The sequence below is a fragment of the Pelodiscus sinensis genome, chromosome 12 (assembly GCF_049634645.1).
Source record: "Pelodiscus sinensis isolate JC-2024 chromosome 12, ASM4963464v1, whole genome shotgun sequence".
NCBI classification, from domain to species: domain Eukaryota; kingdom Metazoa; phylum Chordata; order Testudines; family Trionychidae; genus Pelodiscus; species Pelodiscus sinensis.
The window spans coordinates 42,996,674-43,024,640 of NC_134722.1; the positions used below are offsets into that span (position 1 = coordinate 42,996,674).

At 51.2% G+C, this 27,967-nt stretch overlaps 2 protein-coding genes and 1 non-coding gene across 6 annotated transcripts in view; all 3 read right to left on the reverse strand.

Moving 5' to 3' along the window:
* LOC102451923 (polymeric immunoglobulin receptor-like) overlaps positions 1-27,967 on the reverse strand; it is a 105,249-nt gene that overhangs the window by 41,055 nt on the left and 36,227 nt on the right. The gene's annotated exons all lie outside the window — the stretch shown is intronic.
* LOC142831093 (C-C motif chemokine 17-like) lies at positions 1,604-4,261 on the reverse strand. Its single transcript, XM_075940370.1, has 3 exons — positions 3,892-4,261; positions 2,537-2,651; positions 1,604-1,993 (listed from the first exon to the last, which is right to left on the reverse strand). The coding sequence occupies exons 1-3, from the start codon at positions 3,956-3,958 to the stop codon at positions 1,873-1,875; spliced, it is 303 nt and encodes a 100-aa protein (XP_075796485.1). The 5' UTR covers positions 3,959-4,261; the 3' UTR covers positions 1,604-1,872.
* LOC102455154 (uncharacterized) lies at positions 21,497-27,946 on the reverse strand. 3 transcript variants are annotated; one of them, XR_012906758.1, is made up of 4 exons: positions 27,928-27,946; positions 26,818-26,921; positions 25,961-26,081; positions 21,497-24,174 (listed from the first exon to the last, which is right to left on the reverse strand). It is a non-coding gene; the product is annotated as an uncharacterized LOC102455154 (transcript). The 3 variants fall into 3 exon arrangements; XR_012906759.1 differs by lacking the exon at positions 27,928-27,946 and adding an exon at positions 27,066-27,360 and having other exon boundaries at positions 26,818-26,928; XR_012906760.1 differs by lacking the exon at positions 27,928-27,946 and adding an exon at positions 27,066-27,359.

The following is a 27,967-nucleotide window of genomic DNA, read 5'->3' on the forward strand; positions in this document are numbered from 1 at the left end:
CGGGAAGCAGGGCTGGCCAGGAGGGGGTTAGGGGGAGTGGGACTGGCCAGGGGATATCGGGGGGGGGGACCGGTCAGGGGAAAGGAGGACTAGTTGGGAGAGGGTTGGGATGAGTGGGGCTGGCCAGGGGAGAACCAGCTGGCGGGGAGCAGGGCTGACCCGGGCACATGCAAATCCTGGGGTGCTGCCTGTCCTGTGCACAGTCCCAGCAGGGGACACGGGTAAGTTTCCATCCCGCCCCGGCCCTGCCCCTCTCCTCTCTACTGCGTAGCTGTGTACTGCCTGGCTGGTAGACGTGCTCACACCGCGTGAATGTGTCTACCGGCCAGGCAGTACGCAACTAGGTACTGATACTCCTGATAATAAAATGTACTTACTAAGAAAATACCAGACATTGCTATGTCCGGTATTTTCTCAATTTGTTTCCTGGACAGAAAGCTCAAATACTGGACTGTCCAGTTCAAAATCGGACACCTGGCCACCCTAAATGGGGCCAGGGTGGCTGGGTTTAGCCGAGACGCTGAGGAGGGAGAGGAGTTTCTACAATCCCTGCTGACAGGCAGGGCCTCTTTCCGGGGAGCTGGGGGGAAGAGGGTGGGCTGCCGGGCTGTGTCCTCCTGCGTAAGCACTGCCTGGAGAAGCTCAGCTGTCCCCCGGCCCACGGGACGACAGTCTGGCCTAAAGTACAGGGCGCTGGCCTGGGAGTCAGGAGACGCCGTGTCTTGTCCCAGCTTTGCCTGTGGCCTGGGCAGCCTGTAACCCCCCAAAGCAGCTATTCAGATGGCAAACATCTCACCACTGCCCAATGAATTCTGGGGCTGTCAAACATCTCCTTCCCCCCAAGTGTGTGTGTGGGGGGGGGGAGGTTGGTTCCATCAGTTGTGTTTGAATTGAATTCTGCCAGCAGCAGGCAGGGGTTCTATGGACACAGAAATACACTCAGAGGATTTTATGGCTCCCCTCAGGCCCATGGAATATTCAGGGATCCTGGAGCCTGCTACCCTACAGCTGTGGTTGTACACCTGGGGGTACCCCCTGCTCCGCTGAACTCCTGACCCTCCAAACCTCTACGCAGCCTCCTGGAGAGAAATGGCAGCCCCTCCGTTGTGCGGAGACATATGGGGTGCCAAGGGGTGCAGTAGAGGGGCAGGGAGGGAAATCTGCGGGACAGACCTATCAGGAAAATGGCCCGGCCGTGGCAGTGCAGTCACATGTGGGGAGGACACATCCCTGGCCCTGTCTAAAGATTGCGCTAAACTCTGAGGCACCATGTTTGCAGGCAGGTGCCAGAGCTGAGAAGCTGGAGGCCAGGCAGCCTCCCACTGCTCTGGAGCTTCCCCTCGTCAAACACCTCTCGGGCAGGGAACCAGTTGCCATGGGCCATGAGGAATTGCCTTTGGTTGGGTGGTGCCTTATAAAAGAAATTCCTACCCTGGGCCAGCCCTCTACCGGCCTAGAAGGTCACCAGAAAGGAGTCCCCCGCCTCTGCCCCCCTATGTCCCCACTTCCTGATTGTGGGTCTTTCAGTGAATCAGCAAACTGTAGCCCTAGGAGCCGTTAATACCAACCCGTGAGGATCATGAACAGTCACCAACACTGAGAGGGTAGCAATGAAGCTTTAATATCTGTGCGCCTGTAACAGCTTGTGGCTGTTCTTGCAAAGACAAAAAGATTCTAAAACACAACCTCTGCGGCTGTCCTGCCCAGAGTGTCTTCCTCTACATGCACACGGCTAGCTCGCGCTCTCACAGCTGAGCTGTTTGTCCATCTGTCAGTGTTGCAACAAGAACAGTCCAGTGAGGTAGGTGGAATGAAGAAATGAGCAGAGATTGCAGAAAGTAGCGGGCTCTGCCGGGGCTTTGGGCGGAGCATTTATCTGCGATGCGCTGACTGTGATTTTTGTTTCTTCTTTGCCTCCAACCGGCTCATTGCTCTCTTCACCCAAAGCTTTGAGGGGTCAGCACAGAGTGTGAGGTTAGCACGGGTCTCCAACCTGCAAACGGAAAAGCAAGGGAGTCAGTAAGGAGGGGCACCTTTGTATTGGTATTTGGAAACGTCTTGCCCTTTCGTTTTCTTGCACCAGTTTCCCGCACCCTTGTCTGCCTTGTGCATTTAGACTGAAAACTCTTTGGGCCTGGACTGTATTTTATATACATCCCTACCGCACCCAGCAATTTGGGCCCTGATCTACACTGGGGCCTTTTACTCAGTTGTAATACAAAATATTATCCATAAGTGTGACACCGCTCATGCAGATAGCTCATCCTCTCCAATCCTGCTAGGCTATTTGTGCCTATAACACCCTGCCCCAAGCCTAATGACCCTTCTCACTACTGGAGATTGCCCGCTCCTGCTCTGTGTATAAAGAAAACCTCCCATACATAGGGGCAGAGCCTGACTTCATGGCCATCAGTCATCTCTGTGACTTGATGTGACAGCTGGAATCTCAGGCTGACACCTTCTCTGACTTGCTGGTGAGGGGCACCATAACGGGGTAGCGGGAGAATCAGCCCTGGAAGGAATGGATGCTACTTACACGACAGCTTGTAAGTGGCAGTCGCTGGAGGTCCTGTAGAAATCCACCAGTTTAGTGAACTGAATTGGGCCAGTCACATAATCAAAGCAGCATTCCTTGGGAGTGTCAGGTCTCGCTGTGGAAGAGAAAGCTGGTGAATACCAAACTCTGTGTTCCTGGACTTTCTCAAGGTCTCTGCTCTCCCTTTCAGTCGCCTCTGAAAACTGCATTAAGACTGAGAACTGTGGCTGATATTCAACCCCGCACCCCCACCCCCACCCCCACGCCCACCCCCCACTGCCTTCCAGAGATGGGGATTAACAGGTTAACATGCAGGTACCGTGCACAATTAAGTTTCAGAGTGTCTGACTGCACAAAGCTGTAGCTGGGAACACACCTGCCATGGGGTCCTTCCCTGGTGTCACTCTGGGGTGCACTGTGGCTACAATGAATTTCATAGCTACCCTAAGTTAGAGCTCAGCTCTGGCCAGGCTTTTCCAAAGTGCCTTATGATTTCAGGTGTCTCCGGTTGTGGGTGCACAACCTGACATGCCCTCAAGAGACCTGATTTTCAGAAATTGCTGAGCACCAGTCATCTGAAAATTAGGCCTCTTTAAAATGACTCCTTTGGTTTTTCTCAGAATTTTAGGTATCCAAACTAACTTCTCGCTTTGGAAAATGTGGGACAGAAACTTCTGCTCCAAAAAAAAGCCCAGCTTTGTATTGCTTAAACTAAGGGAGACTCCCCATTAACTGTCAGCAGTACGGGACACCTAGCACATGGTTGAATAACTCTAATTCCATCCTGTAGGGGGCAGTGGTACAACTAATCTGTCGCCATTACATGATAAGGCCAGAAATAAATCTGCTGGTGTGTGTTAGTCTGGCTTTCTCTCCCTGTATTCTCCAGTACTTAAGGACCCTTCTATGAAAGTCAGAATCCTGAGTCTGTCCTGTCACAGTTACCTGACCTGGGAATGATCAGAAGGTGACAGCAGGATTATGGCAATCACATGGGGGACTAGTGGCAAGAGGAGATGAACCCTTAAACACAGATCCTATTTACTGACAAACCTCATTAGAAAAGAAAAGGAATAAAAACTTAACCCTATCCAGCCCTGCCAGAAGTGGGCGCAGTTTCTATTGACTCTGTGGGGAGCGGGACCGGCTCAGTTCAGCACTGAATTGTGCCTTTTCCAGTTGTCTCCAGGGTGGTTTCCATAACCCTCCCAACAGCCCCTGCTGCAATTCCAGACACTCGGGGCTAGAACCTTGGCCGATGTAAAGGGACATCGCGCCGTAGATTTCAGTGGAACTTCTCCTCTTACACCAGCTCAGGAGCTGAGCGCGGCTCCCGTCCCAAGGGTCCTACTTACCTGTTGCATATCGATACGAAACGGCCAGGAGGAAGGTGGCCAGCAGAGCTGTCCTCAGGCTGATCATGGTGTGGAGTGGAGTGGGCTTTCTGCTCTGCTCCTCTTCTCCTGCTGGCTGGGAAGTTAGATCTGAGCGGCCACCCCAGGCAATTTATTCTGTCCGTGCAGCCCACACAAGCCATGGTTCAGAGAATTTCCCCAGAGTTCACGAGAAAAACCAACCCAGGAAGCAGGGCGAGATTCCACAAAATGTGTCTGATTTTAACTCAAGAGGAAGGACCCCCGGGAACAGCACTGGAAAAGAGAACACATCACTTCTGCATTCGCAGGAAACTAGCTAGTGAGCTCAGCCAGCCTGGCTTCCGACCGCTACGGCTACCTCTCGCGGGGTGGCCACCACAGAGACTCCCAGTCCCAGAATGTGTTCTGCACCGCTCAGCACTTTCCTGCACAGGTCAGCGACTTTAGATCCTGTAAGGGGACAGTATCCACAGTGTGTTACCCGCACAAATTTCTCCATCCCTTCCACACTGTGGGGACACACACCTTTACCCAGTTCCTAGGGCTCAAGGTGCAACCCTGTTAATTTATACACCCACCCTTACCCAATTCCTACGGCTCAGGGCGCATCCTCCTGCAGGTTTTGCAATGCAGAGAGCTCACTACCCAGACTTTCCACTCTGAGCTTAGCTGTTCACAGTCTCCCATTTTTGCTTGCAGAGTGGTTGCATTCTGTAATACTGAGGCTACACTGGCACACTCAGATGCCTTATACCGAGCCAGCATGTCCTTGACTATAGCCAAATCAAATCTGTAAACCTCTAGTTGTCTTTCCTGGAGTGCTACCGGGCTGGAGAGATTGGTGACGGTTTTCCACAATGCCCAAGGCTGTTGCTGCTTTCACAGGCCTTTCCTTTTGTTTCGGTTTCATGCACTTGCAGAACGCTTCAAACCCCTCACATGCAGAATCCAGGGCATCCCTCCCCTGGAACGAATCTTGTCCCCATGGGCATGGACCCTGTTCTGCTACCCATTTAGCAAGGAGAGGGGGCCCCTCAGCTAATACCCACCCTCCCGGTCCCTTCGCTTAGTTTCCATTCCCTCCTGTTGCTTCATTCTGCCAAGCAGGCGGTGACTCCTTGACACAAAGCCACAAGTACTCTTCTGTTACTGTGTTTGGCTGGATGAATTCGGTCTAAACGACCTTAGGCTGCCCGCATTCTCCACCAAATCTGTTACCCGCACAAATTTCGCTATCCCTTCCACACTGTAGGGTATGTCTACTCTACCCTCCTATTTTGAAGTAGGAGGGTAATGTAGGCATACCGCACTTGCAAATGAAGCCCGGGATTTGAATTTCCCGGGCTTCATTTCCATAAGCCGGGCGTCGCCATTTTTAAATCCCGGCTAGTTCGAACCCCGTGCCGCGTGGCTACACGTGGCATGGAGTAGCTAGTTCGGATTAGGCTTCCTAATCTGAACTAGCTGTACTCCTCATTCCACGAGGAGGGATTCACACCTTTACCCAGTTCCTAGGGTTCAAGGTACAACCCTGTTAATTTATACACCCCCCCTTACCCAATTCCTAGGGCTCAAGGTGCAACCCTGTTAATTTATACACCCCCCTTACCCAATTCCTACGGCTCAGGGCGCATCTTCCGGCGGGTTTTTCAGGATCTTTAGCCACTGAAAGAGCCTCATACAGTAATATCCTTATCCTTTATATACTGACAATTCCCAGACAAGCAGAATACACATGCTAAGCACACGGTGTCATGCTCACCAATCCGGGTGCAAGTAGACTTCCCCTGTTGGCCAGGAAATATCAGTCTCTCTGGCCTTAGGCTGTGTCCCAGAGGTGAGTTCTTCTTTCCAGGTCTTCCCCCTTCTCCTAGTCTTCTTCCAGCCTTTTCTTCCTTCTGTTACTTCTGATCTTCCTCTTCTTAGACCCCAGTTTATATAATGAAACCTGACTCTTGCTTAGCTAGACCTTAACCAATTATTTTAGTATAATTTTATTAACCAATCATAACAAAATTACCTAACAAATTAAAATTACCCCTTAATTAATTTACACCTAACAAAATTAATTATACAACTGACAGAAACAGTTATAAACCAGACAGAGATCACACAGACAATTAATAATTGTAATGACAATGAGCATAGAATGAGGATTCCACAGCAATCTCTAGTGATAAGCAGTTTCTTGCAAGACAGAATGGTGTTACTTAAGTTTTCTTTACCTATCTTGAGATCTGTTTCTTTATCTGGTGACAGTGGGCAAGCTAACAGCGGAAAGTCCCCTCCTCACAGCCTGGTGTGACACTTTTTAACACAAAGTAGATGGAACGTGAGTATGTGCCTAGCACAGGCCTTGCAACATGGCTACAGAAAAGCCATATTGTTACAGGTGTGCTACTTGAAAGAGAGTTACTGCCCAGCCCAGTTTCAGCAATAGGGCTGATCACAGTTCAGGTCAGGATCTCTCCCAGCGTCACATGGACACTTCCTTTGTCATCTTAGGTGGAAAAGAAAGAAATATTGATGGGCCATTTCCTCTGAGGGGGGGTTGGGTCCTCTTCTTTGCCGCACAATGGCCACTTGCCCAGTGACTGGCCATCAGCTTCGACACCTGGCTAGAGCGTGTCCAGTGTCTTTGAGAAACAGGTTTGTTCATTCCCCATTTGCCCACATGTCAGCAATGGCTCCAGCCTCGCTCCCTGTCCTTACCCGTAAGGGTGCTACATGCATTGCACCGTATTATTGGGCAGGGAATTCAAATGACACCTCCCAAGGCAGATTTTGTACAATGACGTGCAGGGTGTGGATACAGGGGTGCATCCAGTCCAGCCTGGGAGGCAGTGCCCTAGGGAGCAGGCTGTGACCAGGAGAGGGCTGCTCAGGGTGGTGAATTTATTGCATAGAATATGACTATAGGAGGCTAATTTGCTTGAGTTTGGCAATTGAATCCTCCATTTTTATTGTATTTGATCTGATCAATAGGGGTCGCAGTTTCATTCCTCCTGGGAGCAATGGTTGCACTTAGCCTGAACGAAATGAATATCTGTACATTTGAGCTTTGTATTTGACCAGCTGGAGTTACCCGGCGTTGCTTGGGAAACTGGAGGAACAAAATGTAGAAAAACAGTCGTCCATTCTCTTTGTTTGAATGGTAGAAAAGTTGCACTGAATTCTATAGGGATTCAAATATAGGCCCATGTCATCCTTGGAGGGGAGGGTGCGATCCTGAATGGAGGGGAGGTTACACATGGGAGTGTCGCCCCATCTCTTGCCCGGGGCTTCAGGTGCCGCAGGGGATGGCAGGCCGCAGGTGGGTGTCGCATTGTCAGAGGGCAGGGGCGAGTCAGGCACATAGCTCTGAACAGGTGGACTTCCGCATGCAGAAGTTTTGGAGCCACTGCTGGTCGTCCCACCGCTCCATGACCAGCCGGTCCCACCACTCGGAACAGGTGTTCAGCCTCCACAAAAGCCTCTCCACAGGGAGGTGCGGTTGCCAGAGTGGAGCACCCACACACAGAGAGAGGGTCCCCAGAATGAACTCAGGGTGGAGCTCGGTCAGGACCAGGAAGGCAGCTGGCACAAAGTGCTGCAGAAACTGCAGCATGGCCGTGTGAGGCCATCGCATGCCCAGGGGCAGCTCCGGCTCCATGGCACCAAGAGAAAAGCTGTGGCGTCCAAAAAAGCAGGGCAACCACAGCAGGCACTGCAAGAGCTTTGCCGTCCCGCCCAGAGGTAGCAAGCGCACGGCAGGAGCAGAGAAACGGCTGCCCGGCGGGGTCCCTTTCAGCGCGTGTCTCTGCAAGGCTCCGGCGCCAGCACTCGGAAGCAGCTGGTGACCTAAAGCCCTGGCTGAAGTGGTTCTGGGTGGCCTGTTATGCAAGAGAGCGTCCAATCAGTCTGGACGCTGTCTCTCAAAAAAACAGATTGATTTCTCGATGCGCTTTGGCAGTGTGGATGATCTTAGGAAGAAGTTTTTTCAGTAGACATACCCTGAGCCTGCACAGCGGGGAGAGGGGAAAGTTTGACTGGGAGTATCCATGGGAGCCACGCTCCTGTTCATTGCTGTGGGATGACTCCTGTGTTTTCAGCAGTGCCCGGGCGAGCAAGGCGCTTTCCAGAACACAAGGGGAAGTGGCTCCTGTCCCAAGAAGCAAGGAGGCTAAGTCCCATAAGAACATAAGAACATAAGAACGGCCATACTGGGTCAGACCAAAGGTCCTTCTAGCCAAGTATTCTGTCTGCCGACAGTGGCCAGCGGCTGGTGCCCCAGAGAGGGTTGACCGAAGACACGATCAAGTGATTTGTCTCCTGCCATCCCTCTCCAGCCTCTGACAAACAGAGGCCAAGGACACCATTTTATCCCCTGGCTAATAGCCTTTTATGGACCTAACCTCCATGAAATTATCTAGCTTCTCTTTAAACTCTGTTATAGTCCTAGCCTTCACAGCCTCCTCTGGCAAGGAGTTCCACAGGTTGACTACACGCTGTGTAAAGAAGAACTTTCTTTTATTAGTTTTAAACCTGCTACCCATTAATTTCATTTGGTGTCCTCTAGTTCTTCTATTTAGGGAACTAATAAATAACTTTTCTTTATAGGCCCTTAGCTTTCTTTGATAAGATAACGAGCCTTGTGGATAAGGGAAAAGCGGTGGATGTCATATACCTAGACTTTAGTAAGGCATTTGATACGGTCTCGCATGATATTCTTATTGATAAACTAGGCAAATATAACTTAGATAGGGCCACGATAAGGTGGGTGCATAATTGGCTGGATAACCGTAGTCAGAGAGTTGTTGTTAACGGTTCTAAATCCTGCTGGAAAGGGATAACAAGTGGAGTTCCTCAAGAGTCTGTTTTGGGACCCGTACTGTTCAATATCTTCATCTATGATGTAGATATTGGGATAGAGAGTACGCTTATTAAGTTTGCAGATGATACCAAACTGGATGGGGTTGCGACTTCTTTGGAGGATAGGGACATAATTCAAAATGACCTTAGCAAGTTAGAGAAATGGTCAGAGGTAAACAGGATGAGGTTTAATAAAGAGAAATGCAAAGTGCTCCACTTAGGAAGGAACAATCAGTTCCATACATACAAGATGGGAAGCGACTGTCTAGGAAGGAGCATGGCGGAAAGGTATCTAGGGGTCATAGTGGACCACAAGTTGAATATGAGTCAACAGTGTGATGCTGTTGCAAAAAAAGCAAATATGATTCTAGGTTGTATCAACAGGTGTGTTGTAAGCAAAACTTGTGAAGTCATTCTGCCGCTCTACTCTGCACTAGTTAGGCCTCAGCTGGAGTACTGTGTCCAGTTCTGGGCGCCACATTTCAAGAAAGATGTGGAGAAATTGGAAAGGGTACAGAGAAGAGCAACAAGAATGATTAAAGGTTTAGAGAACATGACCTATGAAGCCAGGCTTCATGAACTGGGCTTGTTTAGTTTGGAAAAAAGAAAATTAAGGGGGGACATGATAGCGGTTTTCAAATATCTAAAAGGGTGTCACAAGGAGGAAGGAGAAAATTTGTTCCTCTTGGTTTCTGAGGACAGGACAAGGAGTAATGGGCTTAAAGTGCAGCAGGGGAGGTTTAGATTGGACATTAGGAAAAAATTCCTAACTGTCAGGGTGGTCAAATATTGGAATAAATTGCCAAGGGAGGTGGTGGAATCTCCCTCTCTGGAGATATTTAAGAACAGGTTAGATAGACATCTGTCAGGGATGGTGTAGACGGAGCTTGGTCCTGCCTTGAGGGCGGGGGGCTGGACTCGATGACCTCTCGAGGTCCCTTCCAGTCCTATGATTCTATGATTCTATGATAACTCCAAGATCTCTCTCCTGATTTGTCGTAGCCAAATTTGCCCCCATCATACTGTACGTATAGTTGGGGTTATTTTTCCCGATGTGCATTACTTTACACTTATCCACATTAAATTTAATTTGCCATTTTGTTGCCCAATCACTCAGTTTGGTGAGATCTTCTTGGAGTCCCTCACAGTCTGCTTCTGTCTTGACTATCCTAAACAGTTTGGTATCATCTGCAAACTTTACCACCTCACTGCTTACCCCTTTCTCCAGATCATTTATGAATAAGTTGAAAAGGATTGGTCCCAGGATTGACCCTTGGGGGACACCACTAGTTACCCCTCTCCACTCTGAAAATTTACCATTTATTCCTACCCTTTGTTTCCTGTCTTTTAACCAGTTCTCAATCCAAGAAAGGACCTTCCCTCTTATCCCATGGCCTTGTAATTTATACAAGAGCCTTTGGTGAGGGACCTTGTCAAAGGCTTTCTGAAAATCCAAGTATACTATATCTACTGGATCCCCCTTGTCTGCATGTTTGTTAACCCCTTCAAAGAACTCTAACAGATTAGTAAGACAGGATTTCCCTTTACAGAAACCATGTTGACTTGTCCAACAAATTATGTTCTTCTACATGCTTCACAATTTTATTCTTTACTATTGTTTCGACTAATTTGCCCGGTACTGAAGTTAGACTTACCAGTCTGTAATTGCCAGGATCGCCTCTAGAGCCCTTTTTAAATATTGGTGTCACGTTGGCTACCTTCCACTCATTAGATATGGAAGCCGATTTAAAGGATAGGTTACAAACCACAGATAATAGCTCAGCAATTTCCCATTTGAGTTCTTTTAGAACCCTTGGATGAGAAGAAAAGTCAGGAAGGGGAACAACTGAAGAGATTTTACATAGAAATTAAGCAGATTTCACTTCAGTGAAAGCAGAAATGATGAAATAACATCTGTTTTGAAGCAGTGTTTGGTCCAGGCAGCCGGTTCCCCTTTCCTGGGTGAGGGGGAGAGCGAACCTGGGACCAGGATCCTTTAAACAGTAATAAATCCAGAGCGACCCTATGGAGTCCATGGAAAGGAGATCAGAATCCCTCAGCACTTCCTGATATTGCGCACGTTGTTCTGAGTTCTGGGCTCACGTCTACCTGTGCAGCCAGAGAAGCTAACGCGGAGCAGCCTGGGCAACCAAGCGCTGAGTTTGCCTCGGTATTTCCCTGCAGAACCCTACGACAAGCTCTCCTGCCTCCTGCCGTGACTGCCAAGCAGAGAAATGGTGTTGGAAAGCCAAGTGGGTTCACGCGTTCGCTCTTCGCGCCATCTCTGTGTTCCCCCTGGGCTGCCTCCACTCCCCAGAGCCACGCACCTCCCTGCTGCAGATTACCCCAAGGGGCCGGGCAGGGAGTCGACACACACACCCAGCTCAAGGACTCTCCCTCTGAACAAAGAGTTTAGTCGCTCACCTGATACCTCCCCAACCTCCCCAGGGTGGCCGCCTTCTTCCGCCCTCCGGCAGGTCAGCCGCCCCCGGGGGATTGCCTCCCTTCCCTGCTCCCTGCATCAGCTTTCCTTTCCCAACCCGCCCTCCCCCCCGAGACCCAGCTCCTCTCAGTTCTCTGACGGGGAGTCTCATGTCTGCAACTCCCTGGGCCCTATTCTCAGGCCCACCACTGCCCTGTGGTACCCTCCAACTCCGCCACACTTCCCCCGGAGCAGGGCAAATACTGGAGCAATACGGAGCGGACGTAGGAACTTTATGCCACTTCTCTCCTGGGTGGGGGCTGAAGAAACGTGAACAAGCGTCGTTCTAGCTGCTGCAATAGCGGCCGGGCTGCCGGGCACAGGTTAGAGCAGCCCTGAGACCTGCAGCCGATGGCAGGGGTCACGGTGCCTCCCGGGTGGCCTTGGAATGATGGACCCACAACTGCTGTAAAGCCCTTGTTCCAGCCCCCCCCCCCCATCCGCCCTTCATGCCCTGCACCGACGGCCACACGCCAGCAGTGGGAGCGCTCTCTGGCCTGCTGAACGGGGATAGCCACAGAGCAGCCGGCCCCAGGGACCTGCAGAACCCATTCCCCACGGTGCAGCCGCACTCCTAGGCTCACTCCGGCTGTTGCGGCTCCGCCTCAGACCTCACCCCCCAGGCCTCGCGGGTCAGCAGGAGGGGCTGTGGGCAGGTGCAGTTCTCCAGGTGGTCACCGGGAGGCGCCATGTCCTGGGGGAAGGCCAGCACGGCTCCCAGCTCATCCCAAGAGCAGCTCCTGGGACTAAAGCAATTACCACGACAGAGCAACCTCTGCCTGCATTGCAGCGGATTGACCCTCCCCTGGTGACCAGTGGGCATTGGGTGTCCTGTGCCTTCGCGGGGCTAGCACGGCCCCGGCATCGCGGCTGCCACCCCCCAGCAACGGAGACCCCCTGCAGGGTGTGAATGGCTCCCCAGGGGACAGGGATGAACCAAGCAAGGGTGCAGGCTGAGCAGCAGGCAGGCCCTGCTGGAGGCTGGAGCATGCGGCCTGCACCGCAGGAGCGCTGGCTGCCCCGAAGCAGCAATATGGCGACCGGCAGGTCACAGAACATTTGCCGTGGGGGGCTCGGCAGGAGGTTCATGCAGGGTCAGCAGCAGTGAAATCATCAGCAGATTTCACTTCAGTGAAAGCAGAAGTGTTGTAATGACAACACGGCCAGTTGCCGCTTTCAGCCTCCTGTCGGGCCAGCCCTTTCTGGGGGACGCTGCAGCAAGACCCTGGCAGGTTCCTCGAGAGAGGGTGACGCGGGGCAGGGACGCCGTGCCCAGCAGAGTGTCGCAGGTAGAGGAGCCCACGATGGCGCTGCCCGGTTTCACCAGCTGACTGGACGCAGGGGAGCTGACCACGACTGACCTTCGGTATCTCCTGCTGAGCACGGGAAGAGACGAGCCCCCTACGCTCCCCCTGCTGGTGCAATGGGGTCACAGGATCCGCCCTGCAGCTCACACCAGGGTCCAGCTACCCAGTCACCCGCCTTCAGCCATGACCAATGCTCGCTGCCTGAGACCAAGTTGTATCGCCCACAATGCACCTGACCTGGCCTGGCCCCTGGGTCAATGCTGTGGGATTCTTACCCAGACCCACACCAGAGAAGTATTGGGGGCCTGCACTTCATTCACCAGCAAGAGTCCAGGGTGCTCAGCCATAGCACAACCCCCAACCAGGCCTCTGCCCAGCCTGTGGGAGAAGCTGAGGCCAGGCAGCATGTAGAGCCCCTGTTGCCATCTCTCCTGACTCGCTCTCTGCCTCTCCCCAGCCCATGTAGAATCCCCCTCTCCTAGGGCCCCAGTCTCCTGGGCCACGCTCAGCCAGAGCCCTGCTACAGCCCCTTGCTCCAGTACCACTCCAGCTGCTCCTTCCTTCACATAGGGTATGTCTACACTAGAAAGTTAGTTCGAACTAACGGACGTTAGTTCGAACTAACTTTCCTATGCGCTACACTAGCGCTCCGCTAGTTCGAATTTGAATCGAACTAGCGGAGCGCTTAGTTCGAACTAGGTAAACCTCATTTTACGAGGACTAACGCCTAGTTCGAACTAGCTAGTTCGAACTAAGGGCTGTGTAGCCCTTTAGTTCGAACTAGTGGGAGGCTAGCCCTCCCCAGGTTTCCCTGGTGGCCACTCTGGCCAACACCAGGGAAACTCTATGCCCCCCTCCCGGCCCCGGACCCCTTAAAGGGGCACGGGCTGGCTACGGTGCCCGTGCCAGGTGCAAGCCTGCCAGCACCCAGCTAGCAGACCCTGCACCTGGCACAGCACAGAGCCACCCACCCGATGCCCCCCAGCCCACCCCCTCTTGCCGGGACCAGGCTGGCGGCTCCCGGGAGCTTGCCCTGGACCGCAAGAGGCGGGCACCTTCCTGGGCTAGTGCGGACATCGTGGACCTCGTCCACGATCTCCGCACTAGGCACAGGAAAGTGGCCGTCTAGGGCAGGAGAGCTGCCAGCCTGGCCACCCAGGACCAGGTGTGCATGAAAATCAAGGGGGTCCACTGAGACCCCCGACACTGAGCCCTGAGCTTACAATGGCCGTACTGGGTCAGACCAAAGGTCCATCTAGCCCAGTAGCCTGTCTGCCAACAGCGGCCAACCCTAGGGACCCTGGAGGGGATGGACCGAAGACAATGACCAAGCCATTTGTCTCGTGCCATCCCTCTCCAGCCTTCCACAAACTTTGGGCAGGGACACCACTCCTACCCTCTGGCTAATAGGACTCCATGGACCCAACCTCCATGACTTGATCTCACTTCCCTTTAAACTCTGTTCTAGTTGTAACCTTCACAGCCTCCTGCAGCAAGGAGTTCCACAGGTTAACTATTTGCTTTGTCAACAAGAACAACTTTCTATTACTAGTTTCAAGCCTGCTACCCATTCCTTTCCTTTGGTGTCCTCTAGTCCTTCTTTATGGGAACTCAGGAAGAACTTTTCTGAATGCACCCTCTCCACCCAACCCCTGCTTTTAGAGACCTCTATCCTGTCCCCCCTCCGTCTCCTCTTTTCTAAGCTGAACAGTCCCAGTCTCTGTAGCCTTTCTTCATCTGGGACCTGTTCCCAACCCCTGATCATGTTAGTTGCCCTCCCCTCTCCCAGCCTTTCTCTTCCCCTCTCCCACCTCCTTTTCCCAGTCTCCCCCAGTTTTTTTCAATAAAGACAGAGTCAATGTTGGAAGAAACGTTATCTTTATTTTGTACATCAATAAGAAGGGGGGCTAGGGAAGGGAAGTGGAAGGAGGTGAGGGAGGTATGGGGTACGAGCCCCCGATGGGGAGGACTGGGCTGGCTCTGCGGGCTTCTGGGGGTGGAAGCTCTCCTGCTGCCCCCCAATTACCCCCTCTCCCCAGATGGCAGCCTGCGGCAAGTGCAGCCGGGGTGATGGCCGAGTGGTGTGATGTGCTCAGTGTGGGCACTCAGGGCACTCCAAGCCAGAACTTCTTTGCAAGCGGGGCACCCCTGAGAACTGTGTGTCCGGGGTGGGGGTCGGGACCCTTTAAGCGCAGCCCTCGGCTAGCCTGAGACAGCATCTCCATGCTCTAAGTCCTCCTTTTATGCCCTGCCGGCACTGCTTCCGGCCAGCCTTAAGCCCTGTTCAGAGTCCACTCAATGTGGACTTACTAGTTCGAACTAGCAAAACGCTAGTTCGAACTAGTTTTTAGTTCTAGATGCGTTAGTTCGAACTAGCTTAGTTCGAATTAACTAATTCGAACTAAGTTAGTTCGAACTAGCGCTGTAGTGTAGACGTACCCATGGAGAGAGCTCTGGGAATTCCTGGGGCCTGAGGGTCCCCACTGAACTTCCCCCCATCACACCCCTTTTAACAGCTGTAAGCCCTCTTGCGCAAGAGGGCGGTGTGGATGCTCAGCAGGGATTTCTTGAGCAAGAAAGCCCTATGGGTAAAATGGCTGTTGAAGCTTTCTTGCGCAGGAGAGCATCCACACTGCCATGGGCGCTCTTGCGCAAAAGCACAGCGTGCACATGGCAGTGTGGACGTTTTCTTGCGCAAGAAGCCTAGTTGTGGTGTGTGTGTTACACAAAGACCTGTGAACTGACCCTTTTAGGGCTCCACACAAGGCTGCTTCCCTCTTGCTCCAATCCTCGCCAGTCACAAAGCAGAGAAAGAAAGTCTCCCGCCCTTCCCCAAACAACAACCAAATCCTGAGTCCCAAACAAGGCATCTGCTCCTCCTAGGCAGAATCTGGACTCCCCTCTCCGGAGTGGTGATTCCTTTCTTCTGGCCTTTCCCACTGAACCTGGTGGAGTTGAAAGTCCCACTTGCATCTCTTCCCCCTCCCTGCAAACCGTGAGCAGCTCAAGCATTGAGCATGAGGGATGCCCCAGTCCCACCTGCCCACGGGGCATTTATTCTGAGTGCCTGGAGAATGCTGGGGCCTGGGAAAGGCCGCCCAGGTAGCGCTGTCCTGCACCGGGGAAGTGGGCAGAGCCTGGCTAGCCAAGTGGGACAGAGGGGATAGCGGGTGTCCAGCTTGGAACATGGGTCTCGCTTGCAGAGGAAGGCAGGCAACTGTTTCTGCAGGACCATGCTACATCTGCTGACGGGCTTGGTCACATGCCGGCGTTAGCTGCTGGGCCGGAGTCTTGCACTGAGCCTTGGGGCAACCCTGCTAGCCCCAAAGGCAAGGAGAGCTTGGCCAGGGGTTGCAAAGTGCTTCACGCCACAAGGCCGCTTCAGGCAAGCTGGTCTTGGTTTTAGCTGAAAGAGCCATTGGTCAGGAACCAAACTATTCAAGGCAGTGAAGGTCAAAGCAGACTGTGAAGAGCTTCAAAAAGATCTCACCAAACTGCGTGATTGGGCAACAAAATGGCAACTGAAATTTAATGTTGATAGATGTAAAGTAATGCAGATTGGAAAAAATAACCCCAACTATACGTACAATATGATGGGGGCTCATCTGGCTATAACTACTCAAGAGAGAGATCTTGGAGTCATTGTGGGTAGTTCTCTGAAAACATCCACTCAGTGAGCAGCAGCCGTCAAAAAAGCAGATAGAATGTTAGGAATCATTAAAAAAAGGGATAGAGCATAAAACAGAGACTATCTTATTGCCTCAATATAAAACCATGGTAAGTCCACATCTTGAATACTGCCTACAGACGTGGTCGCCTCATCTCAAAACAGATATATTGACCTTGGAAAAGGTTCCAAAAAAGGGCAACAGAAATGATGAGAGGTTTGGAACGGGTCCCATATGAAGAGAGATTTAAAAGACTTGGACTTTTCAGCTTGGAAAGGGGAGACTAAGAGGAGATACGATAGAGGTCTATAAAATCATGACTAGTGTGGAAAAAGTGAATAAAGGAAAGTTACTTACTTATTCCCACAATATAAGAACTAGGGTCACCAAATGAAAGTAATAGGCAGCAAGTTTAAAACAAACAAAAGGAAGTTTTTCTTCACTCAGCATACAGTCAACCTGTGGAACTCCTTGCCAAAGGATGTGGTGAAGACTAGGACTTTAAGTGGGTTTAAAAAAGAGCTACATAGATTCATGGAGGTTAGATCCATCAATGGCTATTAGCCAGGATGGGTAGGCATGGTGTCCCTAGCCTCTGTTGGTCTGGAAATGGGTGACAGGAAAGGATCATGTGAGGATTACTTGTTGTACTCCCTCCCTCTGGGGCATCTGGTATTGGCCACTGGGCTAGATGGACCATTGATCTGACGCCATCTGCCTTTTCCTATGTTTTTATGTAACAGGTGTGAAGTCTGCAGGAGCACATGTAGCAGGTGGATGTCCCCTAGCCATGTGCACTGAGCCCCATGCAGAAAAGAGCTGCCCCGCTCTGGAAACAGCAGCATGCTTCAAGATTTAAAGGGGCACCACAAAGCAATCAAAGCCATTGCAGTCACCAAGAGCGGGTACATCTAGACTACACCTCTGTCGACAGAGAGATGTACATTAGGCACATCAAAATGGTTAATGAAACAGGGATTTAAAGATCCCGTGTTTCATTAGCATAAACATGGCCACTGCTTTTTTCCAAAATGGAGTTTTTTCGAAAAAAAAAAGGCAGTCTAGACGTGGATCTTTTGAAAATAAAGCCTTTTTCGAAAGCTCCTGTAAACCTCATTCTTTGCTTCATTAGCAAATTCTATAAGCCTAACCTACATCTCTCTGTCGACAGAGGGGTATAGTCTAGACACAGCCGGCATGTCTACACAGCAGGGCTGAAGTGGAAATAAGCGATGCATTTGAATTGCATCCATTGCATCGCTTCATTCGGCTTTTGGTGCTGTCTACACAGCAGGGAGTCTGAGTTAGAGCAATTTTCCTTCCACTTCCCTTATGCCTCATAAAATGAGGGTTACAGGAGGCAGAGTAAGAAGTTTTCCAGGTCGACGTTATTCCAACATTATGTTAAAATATTGCTTGTTATTTCAGAATAATCATAGAATCATAGAATAGTAGGACTGGAAGGGACCTCGAGAGGTCATCGAGTCAAGGCCCCTGACCTCATGGCAGGACCAAATACGGTCTAGACCATCCCTGATAGACATTTATCAAACCTACTCTTAAATATCTCCAGAGATGGAGATTCCACAACCTCCCTGGGCAATTTATTCCAGTGTTTAACCACCCTGACAGTTAGGAACTTTTTCCTAATGTCCAACCTAAACCTCCCTTGCTGCAGTTTAAGCCCATTGCTTCTTGTTCTATCCTCAGAGGCCAAGATGAACAAGTTTTCTCCCTCCTCCTTATGACACAGCGAGGTAGGGCTGTGCAAGGCAGGGCTGTGCGAGGTAGGGTGGTGCGAGGCAGGGCTGTGCAAGGTAGGGCTGTGCGAGGCAGGACTGTGCAAGGCAGGGCTGTGTGAGGTAGGGCTGTGCGAGGCAGTGCTATACAAGGCAGGGCTGTGCAAGCCAGTCAGATAGAAAGAAGGCCAAACCAGAAGGGAGTAGCAAAGGTCAATTTGGAACCTTCCTCTTTCTGATCCATCTCTCTCAGTCGGGTGCTACCCAGAAGCAGCAGGGAAGTGACACTGAGCCACACCCGGCCTTGGCCAGGCTCCGCTCCGTGTTGTCTTCTTTGGAGAATGGTGAAGTACGTGGTCAGCAGCTCTCGCTTCCTCGGACGCTCACCGGGCAAGGCAGGAAGCCGCACAGCACTTCCTGAGATCAGGGACCACTGGCGGCCATGTCTGTGGTGCCCGTCTGCCTGGAAACAACAGTCACTGGTGGGCCCCCAGCACACTTGTCTGTGTGGCCCTAGCACCGTATTCTACTGCAGGAGAACTGACCTCCAGGAGCTCCAAGGGGCTCCCCCCTTCTGCAAACGGAAGCTTAGTGGCATGAGCCAAGCTGCAGGAGAGCACAAACTCCTGCTACGGGAGCCCTTGGTGAAATAACGTGACTTGTAAGCAGAGGTCCAGGGCCTGACTGGCTGGGTAGAATGGGGATTGGGCAACTGGTGTGGGTCAATGAAAACTTCCTTGGACTGTGACCCATTTCTGGAACCGAATGGGGCCAGGACCTTTTGCTGAGGGAAGAAATGGTCCCTCGGCCTTCAGTCCTGCCTTGCCAGAAGCAGGAATGCGGGTCTTGCAAGAGAGCACGTTCTGTGCAAAGCCCTTGGGCAGTATGGGTATGTCTACACTACAGTGTTAATTCGAAATAAGTTATTTCGAAATAACGCATCTACACACAAAATGCATTTTGAAATAGCATTTTGCTATTTTGAAATAGTGCGTCCACACTGAGTGGACTCTGAATCACACATAAAGCTGGCCAGAACCAGTTCCAGCAGGGCACCAGGTCAGGACTTATTGTGTGGGGCTGCTGCCTGAGGCTATCTGAGGTCTATGCTTAAAGGGACCTCTTCCCCTCCATCCTGGACGCCAGTTCTCAGATTTCCCTACTTGCTTGCCTACCTTGATGAGGGACAGCAAAGCATTTTGTCTCTACATGCTCTGGTTGCCCTCACTTGGGACACCACAGCACTCTGCAACACGGAGCCAGAGCTGCCCCTGGGCACTCTGGTGCTTCTCTTGGACTTGTTGCTGAGAGCCTGGTTGCACTTTCTGCAGGCTGCCATCTGGGAGGTCCATCGGGAGGAGGGGGGTGTCAGTATCCAGGAGGCCCTGCGGGAGAGCTTCCACACTGAGGAGCACTAAGAGCCTCCCTGGTCTGCCCCAGTGGGGGCTTGTGCCTCATTCCTCCCTCGCGTCCTTCCACTCCCCCCTTCCTGATGTCAAATAAAATACACGAATCTGCATGAACACAAACTCTCTTTATTTAATAAAACTGGGCGGGGGAATGAAACTCTGCTGAGACTGGGGAAAGGAGGCAGGAGAGGAGAAGAGAGGGTGGGAGATGGGAGGGGGAAACCTGGGAGGAGGGAGCTGGAAGGGGAAACAAGGGGAAGAAAGGGGAGGGGAAGCTCAGGGTTGGGGGTCTCACCAGATCAACTTGATTGTTATGCAAACCTGCTCCTGGGTTCGCATGTGGCCTTTGGTGGCCAGGCTGGCAGCTATCCTGCCCTAGACGGCCACGTTCCTCCGTCTAGAGCGGAGATCATGGATGTTGGGGGCATCCCCCCCAAACCTGAATAAGGTCCATAATCTCCCTGGACTAGGAAAGCGCCCGCCTTCTTCCGGGCCCTGGCAGGCTCCTAGGAGCTGGGGAGGGCTGGAGGTTGCTCCTGGGGAGTGATGGAGGGCTGGCTGCCAGTGGTTTGCTGCCTCATGTTTTGGGGCCACTGGATCAGGGGCAGTGATTGCTGGCTCTGGGCTGGCAGGCTTGGAGCTGGCACAGGCACTGTGGCCATAGTCTATCCCTTTAAGGGCTCTGAGGAGGGGGGAGGGAGAGGAGTGTTCTTGGTTAAGGTTGGAGTGGCCACCAGGGCTCTCTGGGAAGGCTGGAGGCCCCCTATTTCGAAATAAGTGTCTACACAGCACTTAATTTGAAATAGCTATTTTGAATTTGGCATTACTCCTCGTGGAATGAGATTTACCAAATTCAAAATAAGGGCTCCGCTATTTCGAAATAAATTCAACATAGCGGTTGGCTGTGTAGACGCTAGGAAAGTTATTTTGAAATAAGGGCTGTTATTCTGAAATAACTTTGCTGTGCAGACAGACCCTGCGTGGTCATACAAACCAGCATCCGACACGTTCACAGGGCAGGCGCTGCTCCCTGTCGCCTGGCGCTTTTCTTGCAAATGCAGCCCCGCCGCCCCAGTGCGACAGTCCTCCTGCCCCTGCCAGGGGACCGCTGTGCATAGAAAGCAGCAGGCTGAAAGCTGCAACAGCTCCAGGCCTGCCCCAGAAATCCCCCTCCGATATCGGCGGTGGCTGAATTACTCTCCTGTCGGTGGGTGGCAGTAATCCCACCGCTCCACCGGCCGGGGGGCTGCCCCAAGGACCCCCTGGCTGCCTTATGCTGCGCCGGACGGCTGCGTGCAGCCCTGAGTGCGAAAGCGGCGCAAGCAGTGCCCCCGCACGGGTGAGTGTGGGCCGGAGGGGGGCGTGGCTCGTGTACTGGGCTGCCGCTGCTCTCCCGCTGGGGCCATGCTGCTCGCCCCTGCCCTGTGCGGATCTCCTCTGGGGCAGGCGTGGCCCCCGCTGAAATGGAGGGATCCGGCTGTTTCACCACTCAAGTACCAACCAGATCCCATCACACCCTGAAGCTCTTGTTCCAAGTTACTTCCAGCCCCTTCTACAAAACCAACAGCCAAGGGGAAGGGATCTGGATTACAAGCAAAAATATCGTTGGGCTGAATCCCATCGGCCCAGCTTCTGGGTGCAACCTGATGGCTGCTCGGAGGTCCCCCGCAATATGTCTGCTGGTTCTTAATTGGGGAACCCTCGTCACCTCTGCCGTGTCTGTACCAGGAGTACAGAATCCGCTGTGGTTGGCTTGTTCAGCTGTGTGCATAAGAGGGTGTGAAAGACCGGGCCGGGTCTGGGCACAGCTGAGAGCGTCTGCTCAAATTCGGAGCTCCTTACAGCTCCTAACTGGAGGCCCTTCCCAAAGAGGTCACAAACCAGTCATAGAACAGCACTTCAGCTGCCGATCTGGCCAGCCAGAAGCCTCCCAAGAAAAACCCTCCGACATCCCAGCTCTCCCTGTACCCCAATCAGCCCTGGGCCTAACACACAGGTGAGGTTTTTTTTAACCCAATCTCACCTTCCCCGAACGGGTTCTCCCAGTCCCAAGAAACCAGCCCCAGATCCCAATTGAGTTACACTCTGGATCTTACCCACAAGATCACGCTGAGCCAATCCTTTAGCATCTAAAATCTAAAGGTTTATTACTAAAAGAAAGAAAAGCAAGAGCGTGAGCTTATTAAAGATGCATCGAATCGCCCAGTTCTCAATACAGGCTCTTAGCAGAGATGTTACAAATCGCTATCTTAAAAGTCTCTGGTGTACATCCTATGTCAGGATGGGTCCGTGGTTCTTCCCGGCTCATTGTTCCCTGCAAGGCTGCATCTGGGATCAGGAGCTGAACTCAAGACAAGATGGAGCGTGCCACATGGCACTTCTATACCTCTCCTGGAATTTTCCTGGCCAGAGAAGGTCACATGGTCCAACAACCTATTGCTGTGTCCCATGCTGGTAGCCCTTAGGCCCTGGCTGGTTTGCAGGTATCAGTCCCATTCCTGAGGTGTGTCTTGGCACCTAGTGCTTCATTGTCTCCTTGCTAATTAGCATCTCCATTGGCTGAGCATTCCTTGCCCATTGCTTAGCCACAGACGGAGAATTTTCCAGCATCCATACAGAGTCCATGTTTCTAACTCCACACACAGATATCATACAAATACATGAGCAGCACACACAGAATCAGTAGAACAGAAGCTTTCATGTGACACCTCACCTGGCCCCCTTTGTATAGACTTTTAGGGCAAACCTCCCCCCTACCCTTATGGGTACAACAGTGATCTTTAGAATCTGATAATGTGACACCCCCAATGCAAAACTGATGCAGGAAGTGATGGCAGTAACATCACTGAGGGCATCATAGGCCTCTGTGTCATCACCTGTCCTAATCCAATGTTAGAAACAATAGTACAGAACTGGACAAGTGTATGAAAACCCAATTTGCTGAAAATAGGCTTCATGATTGCAAAGTTTGTCATAACGACCTTGCCTGGTTTTATAAACCCAAGGGAAAATCTGGTAAGAATCATAGCCAACTGGATCTACTTTTGCAGTATGATTCCCACATGTGTCATGCGATCTTGCCCGGAGATGAAGAAAATAGTAAATTTATACAGGCCAGCTCGGGCAACTCTCTGAACTCCAATTAACATTGTATTAATGAAGGTATTCTCACCCCTCATAGTATAGGTATCTTGGTCCTTACCCATGAAAACAAAATGGTGGTGTGCCTCAGTTTCCCCTTTCACATAGCACATTATGGCTGGAATCTCCTTTGTCCTGTAAGAAGTTCCAAGATCAGTTACAGGCATTAACCATGAAATAGCAACTTCCCAAGCTCCTTTAACATACAGTCTGTCATCTGGTACATTTCTTGACAGATTCAATAGTTTTTTCAAAACAGTATGCACATTGTTCATTTTTACAGTTGTGTGTTACAGCAGCACTTTGTTTACAAGAGTTAACATCAGTAATAGGAACAAATCGATATCCAGTGTACGTTGACAGTACTTTCTCTCCTACCACATCTTTGCCTCCACCCTTCAGGTTTGAACTGTAAGTCTCTTTTGCCAAAGCAAGATCTGCCCTTCCCCCTTGGGTGGATTCAAAACCCGAAGCCTCTGGCCTCACAAAGACAAAGGGCTGTCTGGGCGTGTCTCCCTTGCTCACAATGGCCATGGAATCCTCTCTCTCTGCCCCAGTCTAAGGGTGTGGGTCCGGGATGCAGACAAAAAGCTGGGTGTAGACTCCACGAGAACATCTGGGGATGCTGAAGCCCCTTGTGCTCTGTTCTGATGTAGGAATCCTGTGAAGGAAAAGACCGGAGTTCCTGGGGGTGAAATGGATTCAGGAGAAGAATGAGGAGGACCTTCCCTGCCTACAGTAGATAAGTAGTTAGCTGGGCTGGCTCCAGCCATAGACTCATGAACAGTGTCTCTTTCATCACCACTCCTGTGACTGACAGAACCCGTGTCCCCTCCAGGAGGTGTGGGGTGGGCAGTGGAACCTCTGGTGGCATCAGCAGTACCTTTCAGAACAGTTGTGGGTTTCCTAGTAGAGTTCTCACTGGCCTGTCCCAGAGATGCAAGGCCTATAGCAGGCTTGCTGGGAATCGATTCTAGTGGAGCCGTTGTTGTCAGGAATGCAGGGGATAACTCCGCAATCTCCGTGCCATTTACAATGGCTGTAGCATCTACAGTAAACGCACTAGGAGCACTGGGAAGTACATCAGCTGTTTAATTTCTACTAGAGCTTACAGATTTGTATGTCGGTCCTGTGGGACTCTCAGGTAGTTTGACGGCAGTGGTGGGATCTGCAATGAATCTACTGGGGACGGTGGCAGATACCTCAGTAGCTGGACTCATGGCAGAATCTGTGGACTTGTTTGCAGAGTCTACAGATCTCATGGAACCCTTGCTGCCATTGGCAGTAGGCTCAGTATAGATAGTAGATGGAGGACCCGTCCCGTTTAATGCTGAGCAGGGTGTGGCAGAGGATCTCATGGCCTCTTGCACAGTCAATGTGGAGGTGTTGGGCTCCTCTGTCCTCACACCAGAACCATGTACTGCTTGTGAGACTGTTGTGCCAGCCCCAGGAATGGGACTGGTTAAAACACCGGCCTGTCTTGGGGCAGAGACAGTGCCACCAATGAGTCTGTGAAAAATGTATTTTTGCACAGTTGAAGAAGAGACCGTGCTTGAGGGGGGTGGATTCTGAGGGGCACTTGTCTGGTCTAGCCGTCGGACTGCTTCCTGCACCCAGCTCTCCTCTGGATCTGCACAGACCTCCTTAGACTTCTGCGTCACAAATCTGAAGGGAGAACAGAAATGGCAACAATCACCAGAAACAGAAAGGAAAAGCTGATAAATACCCAAAGCCTGGATGATCGCAGCCCTGGGAAGCTCATGCCACCCTGGCAGAAACTAGTGAAATTAAATTTCCCATTGCCGCCTGAAAGTTAAACAGAGCCATCTTTTGTGGGTAGAAATGCAGGCAATAGGGATCTAATCAGTTGGGCGTTTGAATCATCCTTTGATCTGACGAACCGTTTCCTGAGAATAGACTTTCCTTTTCCCATTCACTGGCAAAGTAATTATTTTTAAATGGAGCAGCTGACGCAATTATATCCTGAGGACGTTGAAATGAAGTTTAAGGGTCTGACCGTGTAATCACCTATCGGGTCGGATCCTGATCCTATTGAAACTGGAGGGAATTTTGCCTCCAAGCAGAATGTGAGCATGGCCAGACTGTAACGCCTAAAGCACAGTCAGGCTTGTAAAATGGCTGCTAATGTCATGGGGCTCCATTCTTGGGCCTCACTGCCGCCAGGTTGTTATTTATTACTTAGCAGCTACAGGCCCCTCCTGAGCTCCTGGCTCCCCTGTGCTTGGTGTTGTACGTGTGCAGGCCATGGTCCAAGCAAGAGGCCTATGATCTGAATACACAAAGCGGATCGAGAATGGGAGGGACAGAGGCAGGCCACACCCCTAGCTCCTGGGGTATGTCTACACTATACATGTTTCACGAGGCATAAGGGATCAGTTGGCAAAGGCTTTCCCAGCCGACCAATCCGCACCTAGACAGCTGTGCTGTGCCGGATTAGCTGGTCGTCGGCACAGAGCGGCGGCCATGTTTATTTTAATTTAATTAAAAAAATCCCTGCTTCTTTGTCTATGCTGGTAAACTAGTTTACATGGCTCCATCAACGGAGCCATGTAGTCTAGACACACCCCTGGTGTAGACAGCGCTGTGCCCAAGGGTGGCCTTCGCCCACAGACGAAAGCTACCGCCTCTCGAGGAGGTAGGTTCCCTCCGCTGCAGCATCTTCCCTAAGCACAACGGCAACGCTGCTGCAGCGCTGTAGGTGTGGACAAGCCTTGGTCCACTACCTGTAAAACAGGGCTCATAATCTTGCCTTTGTTCTGCCCTTTGCCCATCTGGTCTGTTTATCTGGCAAACTGTTCAAGGCAGGGACAGCCTCACTAAGTCTGCATGTGTACCCCCCACACTTAGCCTATGTCTAGATTACAACGATTTATTGGAAAAAGGTACACAAATTTCAGAAAAGCCTCCTCTTTCAGAAGAGCCCTTCTTCCTCATGGAAGAGAAAGACAGAACTACTGAAAGAGCACTCAAAAAAAAAAGGAGAAGGGCAGACACGTTCCCAGGATGCGGCGGAGTTTTTCCAGGATACCATCCCGTACCCCCCTCCCCAGTGTAGACATAGCCTTTGTGTCGTTCACTGTTCACTGTTCACTGTCCCATGTAGAGGCACTTAGACCATTTACAGTGAGAGATAAGAATAAGTGAGCACTATAGCCTAAGCTGAGAGCCAGCTGGCTTTATAACTCAGGCTGTAGAGACTCCCACACAGAGATCTCAGGTTCAAATCCCCCAGGGACAGCTACATTTATAGGACCTAACACAACAGGGACATAATCTCAACTGAGGCCTGTAGGCAGTTTCCAGAATGTGATTTGCACCAGAACAAGGGTCTTTGTGGGATATGGGCCTGTTTATTCTCAGAGTTGTAAATTAAATTAATCCTTTCTGAATTCAGTATTTAAAGAGCACCACATGGTGGGAAAGTACTTACATGACAGCAGCTTTAGGACATGATGGTTCTGTCTTCTCGTAGGACTTCAGCAGTGCCTGGGGTATTCTTTTTGAAAATTTGGTACATTTATATTTGCACGGCACATTTGCTCTGGGTTGTGCTACGGCAAAAAAATAAAGAAACCCAGAAGTAACAGCTCATGCTCTGGATATAATGAAAGCTGCAAGCATTCGTCTTTCGCCTCCAAAGACTGCTACCAAATTGGACAATCTTGAGCTGATCCATGGAACAAACCCTAGCAAGGAACAGTCTCAGCAGGGCTAAGGAAGTGCTGTAAGAAGGGAGGGAAAGTCCCTAGCAAAAGCATGTGAAATCAAAAGATTCTTGAGAACACTTATTAAATCAAGAGCCCCAGTGGGCTCCGGGTGGATGGGGACTCCACCGAGACTCTTGCTTGTCAGTTCCGATCTGAAGGGCATCGCTAAATGCTGCAATCGCTGCGCTGTGGGTAAAACCAGGCAACCGCCATGCTCACCAAATAAAGGACAAAACCATCCCAAGCATGTGAACGAACACTTTGCACAACGAAGTCAGACATAGTGTGATGGACCAGCCCTCTGCCTCAAAGGAGACCTGCACAGCGCTTTCCAAAGACTAGCCTGGGAGCTTAAATTTACAAACGCCCACCCCTCCTGCCCCGCTAGGCTTTGACATGCTAGGTGTTACAGAGCAACTGAGTAAAACAAATGGAAACACAGAGGAAATCTCTGGGTATGCTCTTAGATAGTGGATGAGGGAGGGAAGGCAGAGACTCACAGAGACACATTTAACCAAACAACCAAAATAAAGAAAAATACCCTGATTGCGATTAAACATACATTCCTCTCTGTACTCACAATCTGTGCTGATCTGTACTTCAAGGCCCAGTTCACTCCCGTCCCCAATATTCCTTGTACGCACGGTAATTCTGATTGCTGCATCTCCTCCCTCCAGCCCTTACCTGAGAACTCACACAAAGAGAAAAGCAGCAGAATTTTACATTTCAGCGATATGTCCCCATTGGTTCTTCTGGCTCCCTTGCTAGCTAACTGAGTTTAACCCTTTAGTCACTGGTGCTGGCCAGTACTCCTCCTATTCATCATACCAGGTAAAACAAAATCCCTTGTTTGGATTGTCATGTTATCCATGGTCCTTGTAGATCAATAACAATCATTGCTTCCTCCCAGTAACTTCCGTATGGTATTTTTTTCTGGAGTTCTCTGTTCATGCTTGTGAATTAGGCCTTGTCTACGCTAAGTCTCCCCTCTTCCCCCCGTCGATCTAATTTAAATGGCTTCAGCATGTAAATAGTGTCAATGAAGCTGCTGCATTTACTGCAGCATCTTGGGTGCAGCAAGGTCAGTGGGGGATGCTCTCCTGTCAATTCTGGCTACTCTTCTCGTCCTGGTGGAGTACCCAGAGTTGACAGGAGTTATTGAATCTAAGCAGACACAATAAATCGACTGCCTGTGGATCCATCGCTGCAGCATCGATCCGCTGCGTAGTGGAGACAAGCCGTAAGTTAATGAATTACACACTGCTCCAAACAGCCAAAGGGCGAGGGGGCTGGTTTCTTCCATTTCAGGGAAGTTACACAAATATTTGCTGTGGTAAGTAAAAGTACAAAGGAGGCATCAAACAGTCGACAGCCAGGGCCACGTGCTGTGGCCTCAGAGAGCAGTGCTCAGAGTAACCCTTTGGCAATGGAGACACTCACAGAGTGAAGTGTTTTTCCACAGGAGCTAGGTGGGGGGAGGGCAGAATATGGCCAATGAGTATCCTGGAAAATCCAGGACAGTCCCTAATTTCAATCCCCTGTCCCGGTGTCCCCGCAAACACTGAAAATGTCCCAGAAACAGGAGCCCTGCTAGTAGCAGCTGTGCACTCAGGTGTGCAGGGACCTCCCTAAAGGGTTTTCCCGCTGCTCTGGAACCCAGCCAACAGGAGCGGTGGGAGCGGTGCCTGACCTCTGGCCCTCTGCTCTGCGGGCAGGTAGTCTGGGAGCCG

Excerpts from the sequence above, each read along its gene's own strand:
- LOC142831093 (XM_075940370.1), bottom strand. The coding sequence starts at position 3,958 with ATGATCAGCCTGAGGACAGCTCTGCTGGCCACCTTCCTCCTGGCCGTT. Across the intron at positions 2,652-3,891 it reads TTCGTATCGATATGCAACAG|CGAGACCTGACACTCCCAAG; the intron begins GTAAGTAGGACC and ends TCTCTTCCACAG. Across the intron at positions 1,994-2,536 it reads TGCCACTTACAAGCTGTCGT|GTTGGAGACCCGTGCTAACC; the intron begins GTAAGTAGCATC and ends TTCCGTTTGCAG.